The sequence below is a fragment of the Thermobia domestica genome, chromosome 5 (genome assembly GCF_964235325.1).
Source record: "Thermobia domestica chromosome 5, izTheDome1.hap1.1, whole genome shotgun sequence".
In the NCBI taxonomy this organism is placed as follows: domain Eukaryota; kingdom Metazoa; phylum Arthropoda; class Insecta; order Zygentoma; family Lepismatidae; genus Thermobia; species Thermobia domestica.
This window is the reverse complement of record NC_137458.1, coordinates 186151209-186169171: the sequence shown is the minus strand read 5'-3', so window position 1 is coordinate 186169171 and position 17963 is coordinate 186151209. Positions and strand designations below refer to the sequence as shown.

General features: G+C 36.4%; 1 protein-coding gene across 3 annotated transcripts in view; it reads right to left on the bottom strand.

Moving 5' to 3' along the window:
- Positions 1 to 855: 855 nt before the first annotated feature.
- Positions 856 to 17963, bottom strand: part of LOC145686319 (uncharacterized) — a 358756-nt gene continuing 341648 nt past the window's right edge. For 2 of the 3 annotated variants that reach the window (XM_081759522.1, XM_081759523.1), the window contains exon 5: positions 856 to 2718. In XM_081759522.1, coding sequence (XP_081615648.1) covers positions 1210 to 2718 — 1509 coding nt within the window. In that variant the 3' untranslated portion in view covers positions 856 to 1209. The remainder of the gene's footprint in view (positions 2719 to 17963) is intronic. The other variant, XM_081759521.1, reaches the window with a different exon arrangement.

Below are 17963 nucleotides of genomic sequence, written 5' to 3'. Positions count from 1 at the left end.
CGTTCTGGTAGTGATGAAGGAGGTATTAGGGCTGATAGTGATCTCCTGGATATTAGAACTCCGGATTTATTTTCAGGTTTACGAAAATCTTATGGATCGTTGCAAGAAGTAATTTGAACTAAAGGGGAATCACATTGGGATATATAGAAAAAGTTTTACGCCTGTACACCTTATTTTCGGATATATTAGGAAGTTGTCCATCACCTCCGTGTAATACATATATTATAAAAGTGTACGGCAAGCATAACTGAAAAATTACAAAATGAAAAAAGTAAGAGCATCGAGTGAAATTTGAAACAGGTTCAAAAGTACTAAATCCGCACAGAAAGTAAGAACTTAGCACACATGGCTGTCGAAACAACTACGAAGTTTCGTTCCAATCTTATGGCTAGAGAACGAATTTCTTAACAATTCTTTTTTTCAAAACGAATTTTGTTATGGAAAAGCGTGTGTGCTTTATCTACAACCAAGTTTTCAGCATTTACCAAGTACTATGATGTTCTAAACGTATCATTACATTAAGTAGCAAAAGAGAACTAAGTATTTCAAACAGCAAACTGTGAGATGTGTTCGGAAGTCTCGTTATTGTTTTTTCTATGGCTTCCCCTACCATTACGTCGAATGCACTGTTGCCAAACTTACAATTTTAAGGGACGTAGAAAAATTCGAGCGTGCAAATATATCTTGGAGAAGTGTACATTAATAATCATGAAAGAAATCCATAGTTGACTTTTACTTCTTTCCTCTATATGTAACTTAAAAAATTTAATGCAAAACTCTTAATTTGCTTAAGCATTCTTTGGGTAATTTTAAATTACTTTCTCTGAAAAAAAATGAATTTTAATCATTGATTTTCTTTTTTAATTTTAATTCAATACATTTTAAATATATTTCTACAGGAAGTTACATGGAGAAAATATTGGAGATTCAGTCTTTAAATAAATGATATTATGATCTAAAAAAAAAAAAACCGTTATTTTAAAACTAAAAGTCTATTGCTCTGGTTTGATAGAAGAAAGAATACAAGAGTAATATACTGAAATCTCACAATTCTGTTCAAGGTGTACAACTTGAGAACTTTTACACTTTGAGGATCTAAGATCGATAATCTCAGAGAAATACATGGTCTTCAAGAACTAATGAAATACAAGCTGTTTTCACAAATAAACACACACACCCACACACACACACTAAATATTCTTACTTAGGTCAATCTTCACTTGATACTTCACCTTCTTCGGGACTATTATTACCAGACTGTCTCTCAAGGCTGAAACTGTGAGCAAATAAAGAGGAATTCGACACTGCTTCATTGCATAGTTCTTCATTTGAAATTTGTCTTGAATTACTAGTCTTACAGTGATTTTCAGTTTGTACTGTTATCATACTGCTGTTACTATCTACACTACATTGATTACCTATTTTCGGCATTTTAATTTTCACAAACTTTTCACTGCTTTCAGAATTATTACCACCAGGAAAAACTGCAGAATGATTAAACTGATTATTATCAACATTATTGCAAGTCTTCTCTGACTGATTTTTCAGTATTTTGTTCATTTCGGAATTTTCTGTATTAGAGTTCCAAGATGTTTTCTCAGGACACACAAAAGGTACTATGACCACAGAATCACTGTCTCCTAAATTGCACTGTCGACTATTTCTTTTCACTGGTACTGGAAAGCTTAATTTTGGAGATCTATGATCTTTGTAACTCTTTACATACTCGTTAAATTCACATTTCACATACGTAATTCTTTTATTTCTCTCATCAATCTCGTATTCAGGCCCACTAACCTCAAACAGATTTTCCGATATTGTATTTGTCTTGTTCAACGCTTGTTCATCTTTATTCTCTTTCTTGCATTGACTATCGTTAGTTGTAATTTTACTCTGATGGATAACAACCGACTTCTTTTTCATATCTCGCTCCTTTCCTCTTAAATTCCACGGCGCTTCCACAGAAGCATGTTCAATCTTGATTCGTTTTCGTTTTGTGTTTTCCATTTCTTTAAGGATACTACTCTTGGACCCACGCCTCTTCTTACTCAGATCGAATTTATTCTGAATTGTGCGTTTATCTGTTCTATTTCTTGATAACAATTCATCATTTACGGCATTTGTGTACTTAGATATATGAAAGCCATTGTTGCCTCTTGTATTTCGTACACGGTGAAACTTTCTGCAATCAGAATGAGTTTCTTCATTTAATAGACTTGAAACATTTCTCTCACTGTCAGACTTGCTATTAGAACGAGCACACTTTATGTTATGTTTGAACAAATGGGAATTTCCTTTCATCGAACTATTGACAGTTTTGTTATTTTTATAACTTAATTTTGGAAGATCAAATTTTCTCTTTGGCAAATCACTATTCTCACACCTCTCAACAGAGTAAGAATTATCAATTACACTTCTGGAACCTAGTGGACGAGAACTCTTAGATAAACGATGCGAATAACTTCCGTCTGTTTTCTTGTCGCGTAGCGAAGGATAAATGGAATGATTTTTTTTCCCATGCTGTTTGGTTCCAGAAACTTTACCTACTAATTCAATATTGCTAACAGAATCGTGCGTAGAATCTCGTTTCAAGGATATCACTGTCTTTGAATCCATTCCGTTCACAATGATCTGTGTTACTTTATTTCTTCTTCTGAATTCTCCTTGCTCAGTAGAAATGGTGGCTGACACTTTTCTGTCACCAAGTGGTTCTGGACACTGTAAAAGTAAAAGAGATTAATGTGATCATAAAATATTGCACTACGTCTTAAATCAGTTAATTTGAATCATTTCGAGGAGTGGGGCAAACTTAACAAAGCCTTTTTTCTTGTAAATGCACTCAGAATAATCAAAGCATGAATTTCTCAAACTATAGAAGAAAACAAAAAACTTCCTGTCACTGAGCAATTTGGTATTACTACTCGAACACCTGAAATATAATTGCCGAACGCTCAGAATGCACGGAACTTTTGTTCAGTTCGCCCTTACTAACCGGAACACCTCATATAAACTAGGAAATACGCCACGACCGGTAATTGTACCTGTAAACCACCTCTTACAGTGTAATAATGTGATGGGGAACAGCTTATATTAAAGGGATAATCTTCCATACACCTGCCAACTGAACTGGATTCAATCAACGGTCCTGGTATAGAACTCGGTATTGAAAATGTTACAAAAAAAAAAAGTCCAAATTACTAATAGTCTTTTGCCGTGTGCTTATGCATTTAGAATACACATTTTGATCGATTTTCTGCTCGTATTCAATCCAACTCACCTCTTTTTTCTTCTTTCCTTGTCTAAAGCAGTCTGTGTGACGTAATATACTTTTTCCATTCCGACGGAAAAAAACAGGATCCATGTTTACAAGGTTTATAGCTCTAACACAGTCTTTTTCATTCGTTTGTACTGAAATGCCTTTATACAGCCTAAATAAAAAAAATGTCACAGAATGTTCCCATAGCTTCATAGAGCTTTATTTGCATTTTTTCCTTCTCCAAAGACTGCATATCACAACAAGCTAGGACGATACTCTTCGTGAAGTCTAGGAAATTGTCAATCACGGCAGTAGATTTTGTGCTTCCCGAAGTCTGCGCAGAGCTCTGAAAACTACTGACAGAAATAAGTGTTATTTAATGATTAATTTCATTTTCTCCCAGTAATTGCAAACAAATGTTCCAGGGCGTCATTTGGAAAAGACAGGAGGCTGTAATTAGCCCGTTCCTTGACTTTGAAAACACATTGTTTGATCAAATGTATAGTAAAATACCGATATAAAAAGTGAAACTCTTCTGTCGGCTGAGAATCAATCCCACAACAAAATCTACAATAATCCCTCCCTCCCAATACTGCTTTTACTAACAAACTTATACAGTGACGACAGCACATTGCTAGAGCGTTTACATTTGGTTTTAAGAATCGAAGGCGTGATTCCAAGTGTTACATATCATCATCCCGGGACCATGGTGATATGTATTCATCTTTATTTTGGAGTCCAGATACACATGGAAATTCAATTATATTTTTTTTCTACAACAAATTGAGTTCATCGCCTGCGTGGAAGTTCATCTGTCGCTGTCGTCTCTACAGAAAATTATTGTACTTGCCAAGACTTACCAACAATTTGCTGTTATTGAATATTGAAAAGAATTAATGATTTGTAGTTTATGGTAATAAACCTTGGCCAGCAACTTTCCTCGCCTTCACCTTTGCTTACTTAATTGCATCCTTCATTATTCAGTTCCGCGCAATTCACCTTTCTTGCTTTAATTTAGTTTACGTATGTGGTCAATGGTCTATTCTTTGTTTCACAAGTTCGTAATGCCACCTATATTAATTCTAGAGGATGTTCTTAGACTATGCCCAGGAGAACTGTTGAACTTGGAATTCCTTTCAAGCTGGTATTTCTGGTAAGTTTCCTGTCTCAGGCAGGAGAGTGTTGGGTCATGTCCTAGTGGACACGAGGACATGTGTACTGGATTTCCTGAGGTCTTTTGAGGACTAGCTGATTTGGTAGATTGGAATATTCAATGGTGACTTTGGGCACACGTGGAATTATCGGCCGACGTTTCTATCGGACGTTTCACACGAGTCAAGAATAAAACTACTGAACACAGAATTATCTGGAGACTTGGTGGAAGTTAGTGTTTTGGAGCACATCGTACAGGAGTGTGGACTTAGTTAATATCGGGTGAGATCTTGACATAATTAGTTAGTTGCATCTACCCTTCCTCACCTTTATTTGTTGCTGCCAAATTCTAAAAGTAATAATGTGTTAATTTTCATTTAAATTTAGTTCTGTATCCCTTCTCTCTCATTATAAGCAGTTATTCTTGAACATGGTTCTAGTCGCCTAAAGGACTATTGGTGGAGTCGCCCCCAATATTTCAGATATAATCTTGTCTCCTGCTCTAGTTTTCAGAATGTAACATGGTGGATTGCGCCTTTGGTTGTGATTCTCTGTGGTCCTCTTGTTAATTCGGTTTAAATTTTGAATTTAGGAAAGTTCTCTCGCCTTGAAACTTGGTTTTATCTTCTTTTCCCCCCTTACGCCACCTGTTTTTGTATTGTTAAATTCTGGATAGTGTTTTAAGTATGGAGTCCCTTTTCAACAATCATCAGATTCATTTCCCGATTCTGCAATCGGATAGTACTCCGGCCACTCCGTTCGTTCAAGGAATTTGCTCCGGTCTTCTCGAAAGACATTGAGGGTCGTATTTATATGTTCATGAATAGGAAACATGACAGGTGGTATATGGTGTATTTTACCCCTGAAGATTTCCAGATCGAAGAGTTCTTGGACTTGGTTCAGCGAAGGCATTTCCTACCAGTGGGATCGGGTATGCTTAAAATATGTCTCCTCTTACGGGAGACTAAATTTTTTTGCTTTTGATGATAAGTCGCCTCCGAGCATCACTACTGCAGCCTGAATTACAGAGAAGATTGAACTTACATAGGAAGAACTACCGCTTTAGTCCGGTGGTACAGATTGCAGATTTTGTGGCAACTTTTGCAGAGTTGTCTAAACAGTCAAGGTTTATTGTTTCTCCTGACTCCTTATTGTTAAATTTAATTGCGTTTCCGGGCCTTTTTTTGTAAAAGGAACGCATTTTTCTTCCGTTAACTTGTGGATATATTGAGTTTTGGGATATTGGTATGTGTGTGTGTGTTTTTTTTTTTCATTAGGAATAGTTGTGTTTATTTAAGGTGTTAGTCAATGAGTTGTATTTTGGTTTAGTTAATATTTTATTTGTCTAATGGTATTAATTATAGTGTTTTGTATTGTTTTATGACATAGGGAAAACAGTTTTTTTTTTGTATAGTTATAGATTTGTTGTTGATAGTGTTTTTTTCCTCTAGTACAATTTTGAGTATTAAGTTTAGTTGTGTTTAATTTATCTTTATTTATTTATTTATCTTGGTAGTGGAGAAGTTAGTTCACTCGTACAGGTTTTGAAGTTTAGTTTTCTTGTGTTCGAAATACGTAGTGTAATATATTGGAGCTTGGTTGAGTTTAGAAGTTCATTATTCAACCTTGTAGCTAAAATTCAATAGGAAAAGTCAGTGTTTTGTACGTTTATGCACATATCTCGAGTTTTAAGTCAGCAGATTTTTCTTCTGCCATATGTTAAGCATGGGAAAATCACGTTTCGTCTTCCTGCCTGTCGCTGTAGTCGATGCGCTCATACAGCTTTTAAGACTTCGTTTTAATTAACATTGAATTCTAATAATTTGTCAGTAACGTTGAGATTTTTTTTGTCAATTTAATTGCTTCACCTTTCGTTTTTATCTGTTTCATGCACGTAGTTTCTCTATAACAGCGTTTCCCAACCTTTTTCAACTTCGGCACACTACGAGTGTTACTTGGATTCTCGCGGCACACTTATAGATATTATTATTTGTAAATATAAAACACAGTGGTATGTATTTTATGATTACTGATCTCCTTCTCACAGAGAAGAAAACTCTCTATCACTGGTTTTTCCCCGTGGTAAATCATTATGCTTATTTTTCATTCTAATTTAAAAGTAGAAAACAATTGCAATGAAATATTGGACTCAGGTTTTCAAAAATACGCTTTCTTTTTAAAAACTGTATCCAACCTTTTACTAAGAAGGAAGTTCACTAAATAACGAACGAACAAACAAATCTCTTTTACTTTTAAAACACAAATGTAGGTAATTTGTCGAAAAGATTGAATGATATTTTAAATTTTCAAGTTTCAAAGTAGTCTGCAACAATAAAGAAGCAATAATGGCCATAACAATGATCACAAATACTTTTTCAACATTAGAAATGTACAGAATAGTAACCCGATATGAACAAAATTGTAGATTCATAGTAATGTGAAATACAAATATACATTTTCCCCTACGTTTTGCAATTTGATTGCTATAAAATTAATAATTTTGTTTCGATTCCTCGCGGCACACCAGTGGCCCATTCACGGCACACCAGTGTGCCGCGGCACACCGGTTGGGAAACGCTGCTCTATAACCTCAATTATAGTTGGGAGTAATTGTATTGTTAATTAGGAATTTTGTTGTATGATTATTTATTATTGATTTTTTTTTTAAACTAGGAATGATATGCAGAAAATTTCTCCTAAAATAATCCCGACTGTAATTTTCATTACCACTGTCGTTCTAAATTCGGTATAGTTGTGCTTTTGGTATTTAAGCATCATCTTTTTTCTGGAGTCATTCTGATGAGCTGTGTTTGAGCGTGCGATTTTGATATTAATTGTTTCTATTTTGAGTAGGCGCTTCATAGTGTAAAGGAATCAGTGTGTTTGTGCCTGGGCCCACATCGAAGACTTATTATTGATTTATTGACTTTATGCCTATGTCTTTTATCAGCGGACAATGATGTGGGCAACATGTTTTTGTTTATTTTAATTGTGTTTTTTGAAGTTTCAGTGTGTTTCTGATAAGGACAGAGATCTTTCATTATGCGGTTATAATTACAAACGAGAAATAAGTGTGTTACGAATTTGCGCTCAGAACAGCCAGCAACCAACTGATAGGTATTTTGCTGTATCAGCATTTTGTGGACGTAATGTGTTTAATGTAATTGTTTTTACTGTCTTGAAATAAAGTTACGAAAGACACCTTCCTGACTCCTCCCAACACCTAAAACCACACCTTCTATGACGTCTGGGACTCGCTTCTGAGGTCATCGAGAATAGTCGCCGAGCCTGGGGGCTTTCCATAAATAGCCCTGGATACTTCCGCCTCGGGGAGTACGAGTAGCAATGGTCCTGTTTGCTACCCTAGCAGTTAGTTTAAAGACGCCCTGCAGTATCTAGCAATATGATTAGGGCCTTTGCAACGAAAACAGGTAATAGGACCGTTTCCTGACGAGTCTTTATTTTGGGACGACCCTGTATTTGAACCGGATCGGTTAGAATCATTTTGGGGCACATGAAAACTATTGCCACCATTATCATTCATTTGTTGCCTGTTATTACGCGAAAAATTTCGTCTACGATTATTTCCTCTATTTCGTGAGCTATTTCGATTGTTTTAATTTTTATTGGCATCAGAAATAGCAGATACTTGCAGCGTTAACTTGGATAATTGTTTCTGTAATTCAAGCAAACGGCCGTTGACATCATTATTCTGCTGCATTTGCTCTCGTGGCGTGTCAACAGCTCTTACGGCTGTTTCCTGTCTAAATGCTGTGTCAGCAGTTGCAACATATGGAAGGCTGTCTGCCGGCTTGTTGCTGACCAAGGCAGATTGCAGAAGCACTGAATTCTTTTTAATAAGCTGATCCAACTTCTTCCTCTTTGTCAGCAATCGTGCTTTTTCCTCTAATATTAATTCATCGACGAGCGCAGTAAGATTTACATATTCTTTTCTAATGACGGCACGAAAATATTCAGGTTTAAGACCTTCGATGATATATTGAATTTGTGCTTTTTCTGAGGCCGTAGGATCTGATCTAAGAATAAGATCATGTTTTGAATAAACATCATCCATCACGCTTTCATTCGTACCTTGCTCTCTGGCTCTCATCTGCGCAACAGTAAAATGAGGAAGCGCATGATCTTTAAAGGTTTGAAGAATCCGTTCTTGAAACTGGTCATAAGTCCACTGCGCGAATTCGGGTTTTGTCTCAATTGCTGAATACCAATTTTCAGCTCCTCCTCTAAGTAATGATCCTAAAATTAACTTCTTGCGGGCTCCTGTCCATCCATTGACTTCGGCCACAGTTTTGTATTTTCTCAAAAGTCTATCCACATCTTCCCCGAAACGTGCATAAAATGGCTCGGGTCTAATAATAGAATTCATATACTGAACGGGACCTTCGCCTCCTGCATTATTCGCTGCAGATGCCATATCTAAAACTTTAGGACTTAAAGAAATCGAAGAGGAGCCAGAAATCTCGGGAAAGGTATCGGATAAGCGTAACTGCCGACGTAAGTTATACAAATATACGTGTAACCTTAGAGGACTTTGGGGAAGAACACACGACAGGCTCAAAATATACAGTATTGCTATGGTCTAAAATTTCTTCTGTAGGCACATCTAATTCCTCATGTAAGTAACGCAACATAGACAAGAATCTTTAAGAATTTGGGCACACAACTACACATCACATTAATACTATAGCTCCAATAATTAACTTAAAATAATAAAATAATACCGAAGATACGCTAACACAAAAAAAATAAAAAAATACTATACTTCGGAAAGAGTTAAGAGAAGAAGAAAAAAACATCTCGCCAGGACCCAACCGTCATGCACAAAATAAGAGGAAAACATAGGTGAGCTATTTTTCACTTGAGGAAAACCTCTCGGACTCTAGCGCTACTACGCCCCTAAGCGAGGAAATCGGATCGGTCAGAAATTCCATCCAACCGCAACGAAATCCGTGTGCGGACTCGAGCAACAGGCCTCAACGCTACAGTAGTACTTTTCGCTCGAAAGAAAAACGCACACCAAAAGATCATTCACAATAGGGTGAAACCCTCCTCGAACGGTACTACGCCCTTAGCAAGGTTCTGCTCGGAGTACGTCAGACCTCTGCAATAAACCTCGCAGATTCGGTAAAAATGCCTCACTGCATAAGTAGTGAGATGCGAAAGACCCAATTGACAAGACAGCTTATTGGCCTCCAGTCTGGTGAGACCATCCGTCTGTTGCGGAGATACGCCCAATAACTGGTCTCGATCGGGGTGCGTGTGCTACAGTCCCGCAAGAAAACCAGCCTAGACTTGGCACCAAAATGCCTGCTCTAACAGCAGCTATTGGTCAAGAAATAAACAAAAAAAAAATGCACAAATAAAACAGGGCTAAAAAGAATTCTCCACCAAATAAGACACTAGCAGGGGTCAAAAGAAAGGATAGAAAGCCTCATCTCCACCATGTAAAGGGTGTGTGGTGGAGGAAAAATGAAAGGAAACTCCACCTACACACAAGCCGTCAGAAGAACGAAAGTGAGGAATTCAGCTCGTAATTCAGGAACTGGGTTTGGACGGCTGTCATTTGAAGTCCAAGATCATTGGGGAAACAAGCGAAATTTACAAGGAATTTCTATAAAAAAAAAAGAGAGACAATGTTTGGGATAAGAGTATTGGGTTAGTAAAGGAGTACCTTCATTTTGGCGTCCAGGCGTGCGTCGGTTTCTCCTAGTGTCTTGGTCTCCGGTGTCTCGCTCACCCTCTCTGGTAAGAATCTGGTCTACTGGCAAGATGCATCGGCCATCTGCCAGTTCGAAGAAGAAGTTCAAAGCAACTCCAAATCTCGATCAGCAACTCCAATCGCAACTCGGAATCTAACTCCAACTCTGAATCGCAATTCACCGAGGCGGAAGTATCCAGGGCTATTTATGGAAAGCCCCCAGGCTCGGCGACTATTCTCGATGACCTCAGAAGCGAGTCCCAGACGTCATAGAAGGTGTGGTTTTAGGTGTTGGGAGGAGTCAGGAAGGTGTCTTTCGTAACTTTATTTCAAGACAGTAAAAACAATTACATTAAACACATTACGTCCACAAAATGCTGATACAGCAAAACATCAATCAGTTGGTTGCTGGCTGTTCTGAACGCAAGTTCGTAACACACTTATTTCTCGTTTGTAATTATAATCGTATAATGAAAGGTCTCTGTCCTTATCAGAAACACACAGAAACTTCACAAAACACAATTAAAATAAACAAAAGCATGTTGCCCACATCATTGTCCGCTGATAAAAGACATAGGCATGAAGTCAATAAATCAATAATGTCTTTGATGTGGGCCCAGACACAAACACACTGATTCCTTTACAATAGTTAGTTTGAAGACAATTTAAGTTTAAACATACCCTTGAGTATCCCTTGTCTCGTTGTTTGTTTATTTTATTGTTGGGTCCTGATTTTTGACAAATGTAAGTTTACTCTCCCATTTTGTGTTGTTAGAAGCCTTATGAGTATCACGAAGGAGTGCTTCGGCCCAGGATATCACGCTTCGCCTTTGTGTTTTATTTGTTTTATTCCTTTTAAGCACCTCCCACGGTTTCTTTGGTTAGTTTTGTTATATACGATATTTTATTATTGTGATTTGGCGATGACATTCCGCCTGCTGTTGTTGTTTGTTAGCGCTACTGTTCTTGAAGTATAAGAGTTTAATAAAGTAATATGAAGTATGAGAGATTAGACACAGATACAAAAGAACGAAAGGTCCGAACACTGTTTGATGAGTTGGACAATAATTATATATAAAACACTATTTGGACCAGAGTAGTGTCCAATTTTCGTAGTTTGGAGCGATTTTAAAAGCCGAGATTGGCGTACATTTTGTGGAGTATATATTTTGTGTGTTTTGTGCTTAAAGCAATATAAGGAAATACATAACTTTTTTTAAATGATTCTAGGCAGTTGTTATTTGAGTTAATTTCAGATATAGTCTCTCTTGTTTTGAATTTTATTGCCACACAATTTAATCGTTTTAGTTTGTTTTTTCTGAATTTTGAGGATACTTTATTTATATTTCCATTTTTATGCATAAATATTTACATTAATTTTGCACCATTCTATGCTAGTTTATTTTATCACTTAAATATGAATTTATATAGCTTATTTTACCTTAGCTATTTTATTGATTATTTATTTATTTACTCGATTACGACTTTTATCCCAATTATGCCTTTATTTTAATTATATACTGCTGAGATATACTTCATCTTATCTCTGTTTGATCTTTTCCTTTAATTATAGACTGGCCATCTGTAATTAAGTTATTAGGAAATTATATTTGCGTTTACGCGAAGTTTTACCGATATTTGACGTTTTATAATTTTATTATATATTACATTTTCTTCCTGCTTTGAACTTTTAGAGATCATAATTTACATTTGCAATTTTATCTGCAACTAATATATGATTATTTGAAATATACTTGTGATTTTGAGTTATTCACCTATTACTCAAAATATAAGGTTGTATTTTTTGTGGTAATCATGTTTTTTGACTTTCTTTTTTTGCCTAATCTTTACGTATTTATTTATGTGTATATTTAATATTATTTTTTGTTTTGTTTTGATTTTTTAAAAATTCTAATACCTTATTCAAGCTAAGATTTTTTGTGCTTTTTATTCATGCCTATTTACTACGTTGAATTATTTTATTCTTTTAATTTTTACTTTGTTTTACCTAATTGAAGCTCTTTTTTTATTTTATGCAATTTGATCAGAACTTAAAGCCTATATTTTCTTTAAGTTGACTTATTTATGCCTACTGTGAATGTGCTTGTGTTCTATTAAAAAAAGCGGAGAAACTAATATTGTCCCTTGCACTAGGATTTTTTTTGCTTGTGTGTGTGTGTTGGCTTTCGTTTTGAAAGTAATTACTTTTACACCGGTGAACAAGGAGCGCTCGTGTTTTCTACGTACCTCCTCACGAAGCCAGTCCCTACCTTGAGGAAATGCGAGGTAGTTACTTTCTGCTTCAAAAAATAATTACTTTATTACCCTTTTGTGTTGAATTACTTTCATTACCCTTTTGCGTTGTCCCATCTTTAATCTTTGGGTTACTTTAAAATCTCACCCCCCCGTAAGATTATTTTGGTAGTAACTATTGGAAGATTTTTTTTTAAAATTTTGCGATATTGTGCTACATGGATCTGAGTTATTTTTCCGATGTCATTTTCTTGTTGTCTTCAACTAACATTATTTTCTTTAGGTACCTATGGTTCTATGGTGTTTAGCAGTTTGATGTGCGTATCGTGACAGTGGCTTGTGGTTTGGGTCCACGTTCAGGTTTGTTACCTGTTTATAGGAATAATTACCATTTTGTTTATTTACGTTTGTTGTTGTTTAGGTCAAGTGTGTTGACCTTGGTCACTTTTGTTCTGTGGTACCTCCTTTTGTTTTATTATTTTTTTAGGAATAATTTTTTGGTTAATTTTGAGTATTAAGCTTATTTTAGCCTTGGTATTTGATAATTTTGTATCGTTCTGGGTACAAAACTTTATCTTGTATGGCAGTTTATTACATTTGCCTTTAACGGTATTTCTATTTTCTTATATTATATTATATTTCAAGGTAGCATTTTATATTTTTCCCCCAACCTTTTACCTTAATATGCGACTACATTCGGGGACTGAAAAACTTTTAGTGCAATAGTGTAGACAGTATATGATAAACAGTTAATTTATTTTGTGATCTATATGGGTTATCTACAATTTTATTTATTTATTTTTTACGACACTTACGTGACTATATACTGTGTTTGGACGGTGTACTCACCAGTCACTAGTGCTCCTTCATCCTAATTTTATTCTTATTTTGCACATTTTAGTTTATATACTTCACAACCACACCATTCAACAGTGAATGTTTTTCTGCTCCTACTACCGCCTACTTGTGGGAACGCTAAGTACTCCATCTGGCTACCGTGTGTTATCTCCGTGCCATCTGGTGATGTGGATTGTTACAACGTATCATCTTGTATCTCAGAGGTTTGGAGAACTTTTATTATTAGCATCCTTGTCTTTTGACGAATAAAAGTCCTGTGTTTTCTCCAATTTCGCAGACTTATGTTTTGAGACGCCACATCGTGTCTCTGCAAGGATTCGACCCACGATTGAGTCGTCTTTCTGGAGGAGGGGAATGTTATCCCGAGATCATGGTGATATGTATTCATCTTTATTTCGGAGTCCAGATACACATGGAAATTAAATTATACTTTATTTCTACAACAAATTGATTTCATCGCCTGCGTGGAAGTTCATCAATCTCTGTCGTCTCTACAGGAAATTATTGTTAGCCAAGATTTACCAACAATTTGCTGTTATTTGAATATTGAAAAGAATTAATGATTTGTAGTTTATGGTAATAAACCTTGGCCAGCAACTTTCCTCGCCTTCACCTTTGCTTACTTAATTGCATCCTTCATTATTCAGTTCCGCGCAATTCACCTTTCTTGCTTTAATTTAGTTTACGTATGTGGTCAATGGTCTATTCTTTGTTTCACAAGTTCGTAATGCCACCTATATTAATTCTAGAGGATGTTCTTAGACTATGCCCAGGAGAACTGTTGAACTTGGAATTCCTTTCAAGCTGGTATTTCTGGTAAGTTTCCTGTCTCAGGCAGGAGAGTGTTGGGTCATGTCCTAGTGGACACGAGGACATGTGTACTGGATTTCCTGAGGACTTTTGAGGACTAGCTGATTTGGTAGATTGGAATATTCAATGGTGACTTTGGGCACACGTGGAATTATCGGCCGACGTTTCTATCGGACGTTTCACACGAGTCAAGAATAAAACTACTGAACACAGAATTATGTGGAGACTTGGTGGAAGTTAGTGTTTTGGAGCACATCGTACAGGAGTGTGGACTTAGTTAATATCGGGTGAGATCTTGACATAATTAGTTAGTTGCATCTACCCTTCCTCACCTTTATTTGTTGCTGCCAAATTCTAAAAGTAATAATGTGTTAATTTTCATTTATATTTAGTTCTGTATTTTTACCCCTTCTCTCTCATTATAAGTAGTTATTCTTGAACATGGTTCTAGTCGCCTAAAGGACTATTGGTGGAGTCGCCCCCAATATTTCAGATATAATCTTTTCTCTTGCTCTAGTTTTCAGAATTCAACACAAGTTATGTGCGTTCATAGTCGACGACATTGAGACAGCGATTCAATGTGAAGATAGAGAGTCCATTGCTATTGATTTACATATGCAAGGTTAGAATTGGAGAAAAAATGGACAGCATCCTTATTATGACGAAATTTGTGAAACAGAAGAAGGAAAAAGTTTCCAAACTGCGAGAATCACATCAGACGCTTGTCGAATTAAGGTGAAGAACTCTGTTTAGAGTATCAGATGATTGCGACGGAAGAGAAAGATCTTAAGATCTGGGGAATTAAAAATTTAAAAATCTTCAGCTTCCGACACGGGTTTCGAACCATGAATCTCTTAGCCATAGAAGAATGCCTTTATCTATGCTGCCAGGGAAAACTCTAAGCAGACATATACCTTTCTTTTAGCCACATTGAGAAATTAATAGAATGAAATAGTCCAAAAGTTGGCTCGGTGACTGCGCCGTATACATTGAGCGCAGACCTCTTGTAGCTTAGTTACAGGTTACATAATGAACTTCCTACTAAATCTGTTATTACTCTATTAATTAAGTTATATTTAATAGAACTGTCTTATAAAGTAATTCCAAAATGCTCAGACAAATCACTTTTTGCGAAGCTGCAGTGGAAAATGAAACAATCGTCGTAAACATGTTAAGACTTTTGAAAAGAAAAAGTGTTTTCTATAAAAAAGAAAAAGCAACGGACATGAGCTGTAAAAAAGAAAAAGCAATGGAAATGAGCATAAGAGTGTAACTTTGATGTGAACCTATAACTTTGAAAAATATGTTTATTACGTGTTAGATGATTGGTTAGTGTAAGAGACTCCTACGTAGATGGTCCTAGGTTCGAATCCCGACCGTTCTTATTTTTCCTTTTAGCTACACTCATAGTGTGCATTCCTGGAGTTCGAGTTTGAATTAAACGTAGTCAGCTAGTTTAAGCCGAAATTATCTTCAAATATGAGACGTTATAAAATGCTTCTCATTAGCTTGCAGTATTCAACTTTGATATGAACTACTACAACCTTGATTTCTCTCATTTCTCGACGTCATGAGCACCTTGACGTCGCGGTGCGAGAAGCCCACGGTGAAGGGGGACCCATTTAAGTTTCGTAATCCACTTTGCAGGTTTTTATATAATTTCACACTTTTTCCTCAATTTCTAGACTTCCCACTACTTTTAGCCATAGATAAAAAAGGAGGTGAATTCCACTCAGAAGATTTATCACCTCTTTGTTACAATAACTTTCAGTTTCCGAACAATAATGAAGGAAAAGATTGAGTGAAATTTTAAGTTAGAATTCATTAGCTAAATTTTTAATCTTAGGTAACTCTCATTGCTAGTAGTCTTTCATATTTAACCCGTACTCTTTCGTAACCGTATTTCACATTTCCTGTGACGAGAGCAACACCTAATCGAGTATTCAGTAAACTAAAAGCCTATCTTCATAGCACAATGATGCAGATGAAGCTGTTTTTTTTTTTTTTTTTTTTTTTTTTTTGGCGATCTTCAGCATTGAAAGCGAAGAAAGCCACCACGTTGATATTTTAAAGTTGTCTACGAATTCCTCTCCGAAAAGGATAACCCGCATAGTTGTTTCTCAGATGGTCATTTACAGTAATTAAATTGGTAATACCTCCATAGTTGTCGGGGCAAGACACTGAAACCATTCCTACCAAGGGGGGAAGATGACAGGTAAAACTAGTTAAATACGAACGATATTAGTGTCGAATTCATGGTTTGCGGGGAGCTCCTTCGTGGCTAAGTGGTTAGCGTACACGCCTTTGGCGTGGGAGATCCGGGTACGGTTCCCGGTGGGAGCTCTTGTGGTCTGGATTCCATGTTAATCAGTAGGTCTGCGTCTCATATAGTCTCGCTGCTGAACGGGATTTAAAATTAACTCTATTCATAGTTTGCCGGGTCACAAAGATGAACAATGGCACTGCCGATGCTTCTTAATTAAGCCTTGATTGACATGAAGGTGACTGTGGGTGGGTGATAGGCAAAAAGAATCAAAAACATCCAATATATGTGTCGCATGCATAGTTTTCGGGATATTCTGGATGTGGTATATGTCTAAGGTCAGCCCCATTGGCATGAGAACTAGTAAAATTTTCCGAACAGTTCCTTTAGCGTGAGTTTCAATACACTGAGAGTGAAAAGTGGTAATACACAAATACCGGTATCACATTAGGAACTATCAGAGATATGACTTTTGGGGAATTGTTGTTGCTTCAGGGAAACATTCTAAAATCGTCACTACTTTACAGGCGTGTAGGCAGAAATTTTTTGAGGGGTTCAAATTAAATAAGAGGACATTCTGTACTAAAATGTCTACAATCATCTCTAAAATTAGGTGAAATTACAGAAACAGTGGTTTCGGGGACTGGGCTCTGGACCGCCAGGGCGTACATCTTGTGTATGTCCCTGCTGCTCTGTCTGAATTGTCATAAGCTTCCCTTCAAATGTATGACATAAAATGTAAATGAAAAATTTATAATACAGAATAAAATATAAATAGCAAATATATGTATAAATAACTAAGAAGTAGAAAAGAATTAAACCACAAAACTGAAGGAAAAGCTTTCTTAAAGAAACATCACACTTTAAAGGATAAATATAATTTTAAAACCATTTTTCATTTATGCATGACTAAAAAAAAAGTGCGAAGCGCTCATCTGGAGTGCCACTATTTATCTCTACGAACGCGAAAACTATGAATTCGGCACCAATATCTTTCGTCTTCTATTACTTTTCCATGTCATCCTTTTTTTTTCCTCCTAGGAATGGTTTCAGTGTGTTACCCTGACACAGTATACACAGATGCTAATTATAGTTTTCGCGGTCGCAAAAATGAATAGTGACACTGTCAATCCTGATTATTCATCCTTGGTTGGCATGGAGGTCAGAGTGGGAGGATGACAGGCAAGAAGAATCGAAAACATCCTACATTTGTGTCAAATGCATAATTTTCGGGATCACTGACATAAATAGCAACATTCCAGGTATGTGTCCAAGGTCGGCCACATAGGCATGGGACTCAGAGGAGAGAACCAATGAAGATTTCCGAACAGCTCCTTTGGCATGAGATTCAATACACTGAGAGTGAAAATTGGTAATGCAAAAATACTCGCATCTCATCCGGAACTATCAGAGATATGATTTTGGGGAACTTCCGTTGCTCCAGGGAGACATTATCCCCTGATTACTCCCTAAAATTGTCACTGCTTTGCAGGGGCGTAGGCAGAAATTTATTTCAGAGATAGAAAGCTTTTTCAGGGGTTCAAATTCAATATGAGGCTATACTGTACTAAAATGTCTAACATCGTTTCTAAAAGTACGTCAAATTTACAGAAAAATAGTGATATCAGGGGCGGAAGGCTCTGAACCGCCGG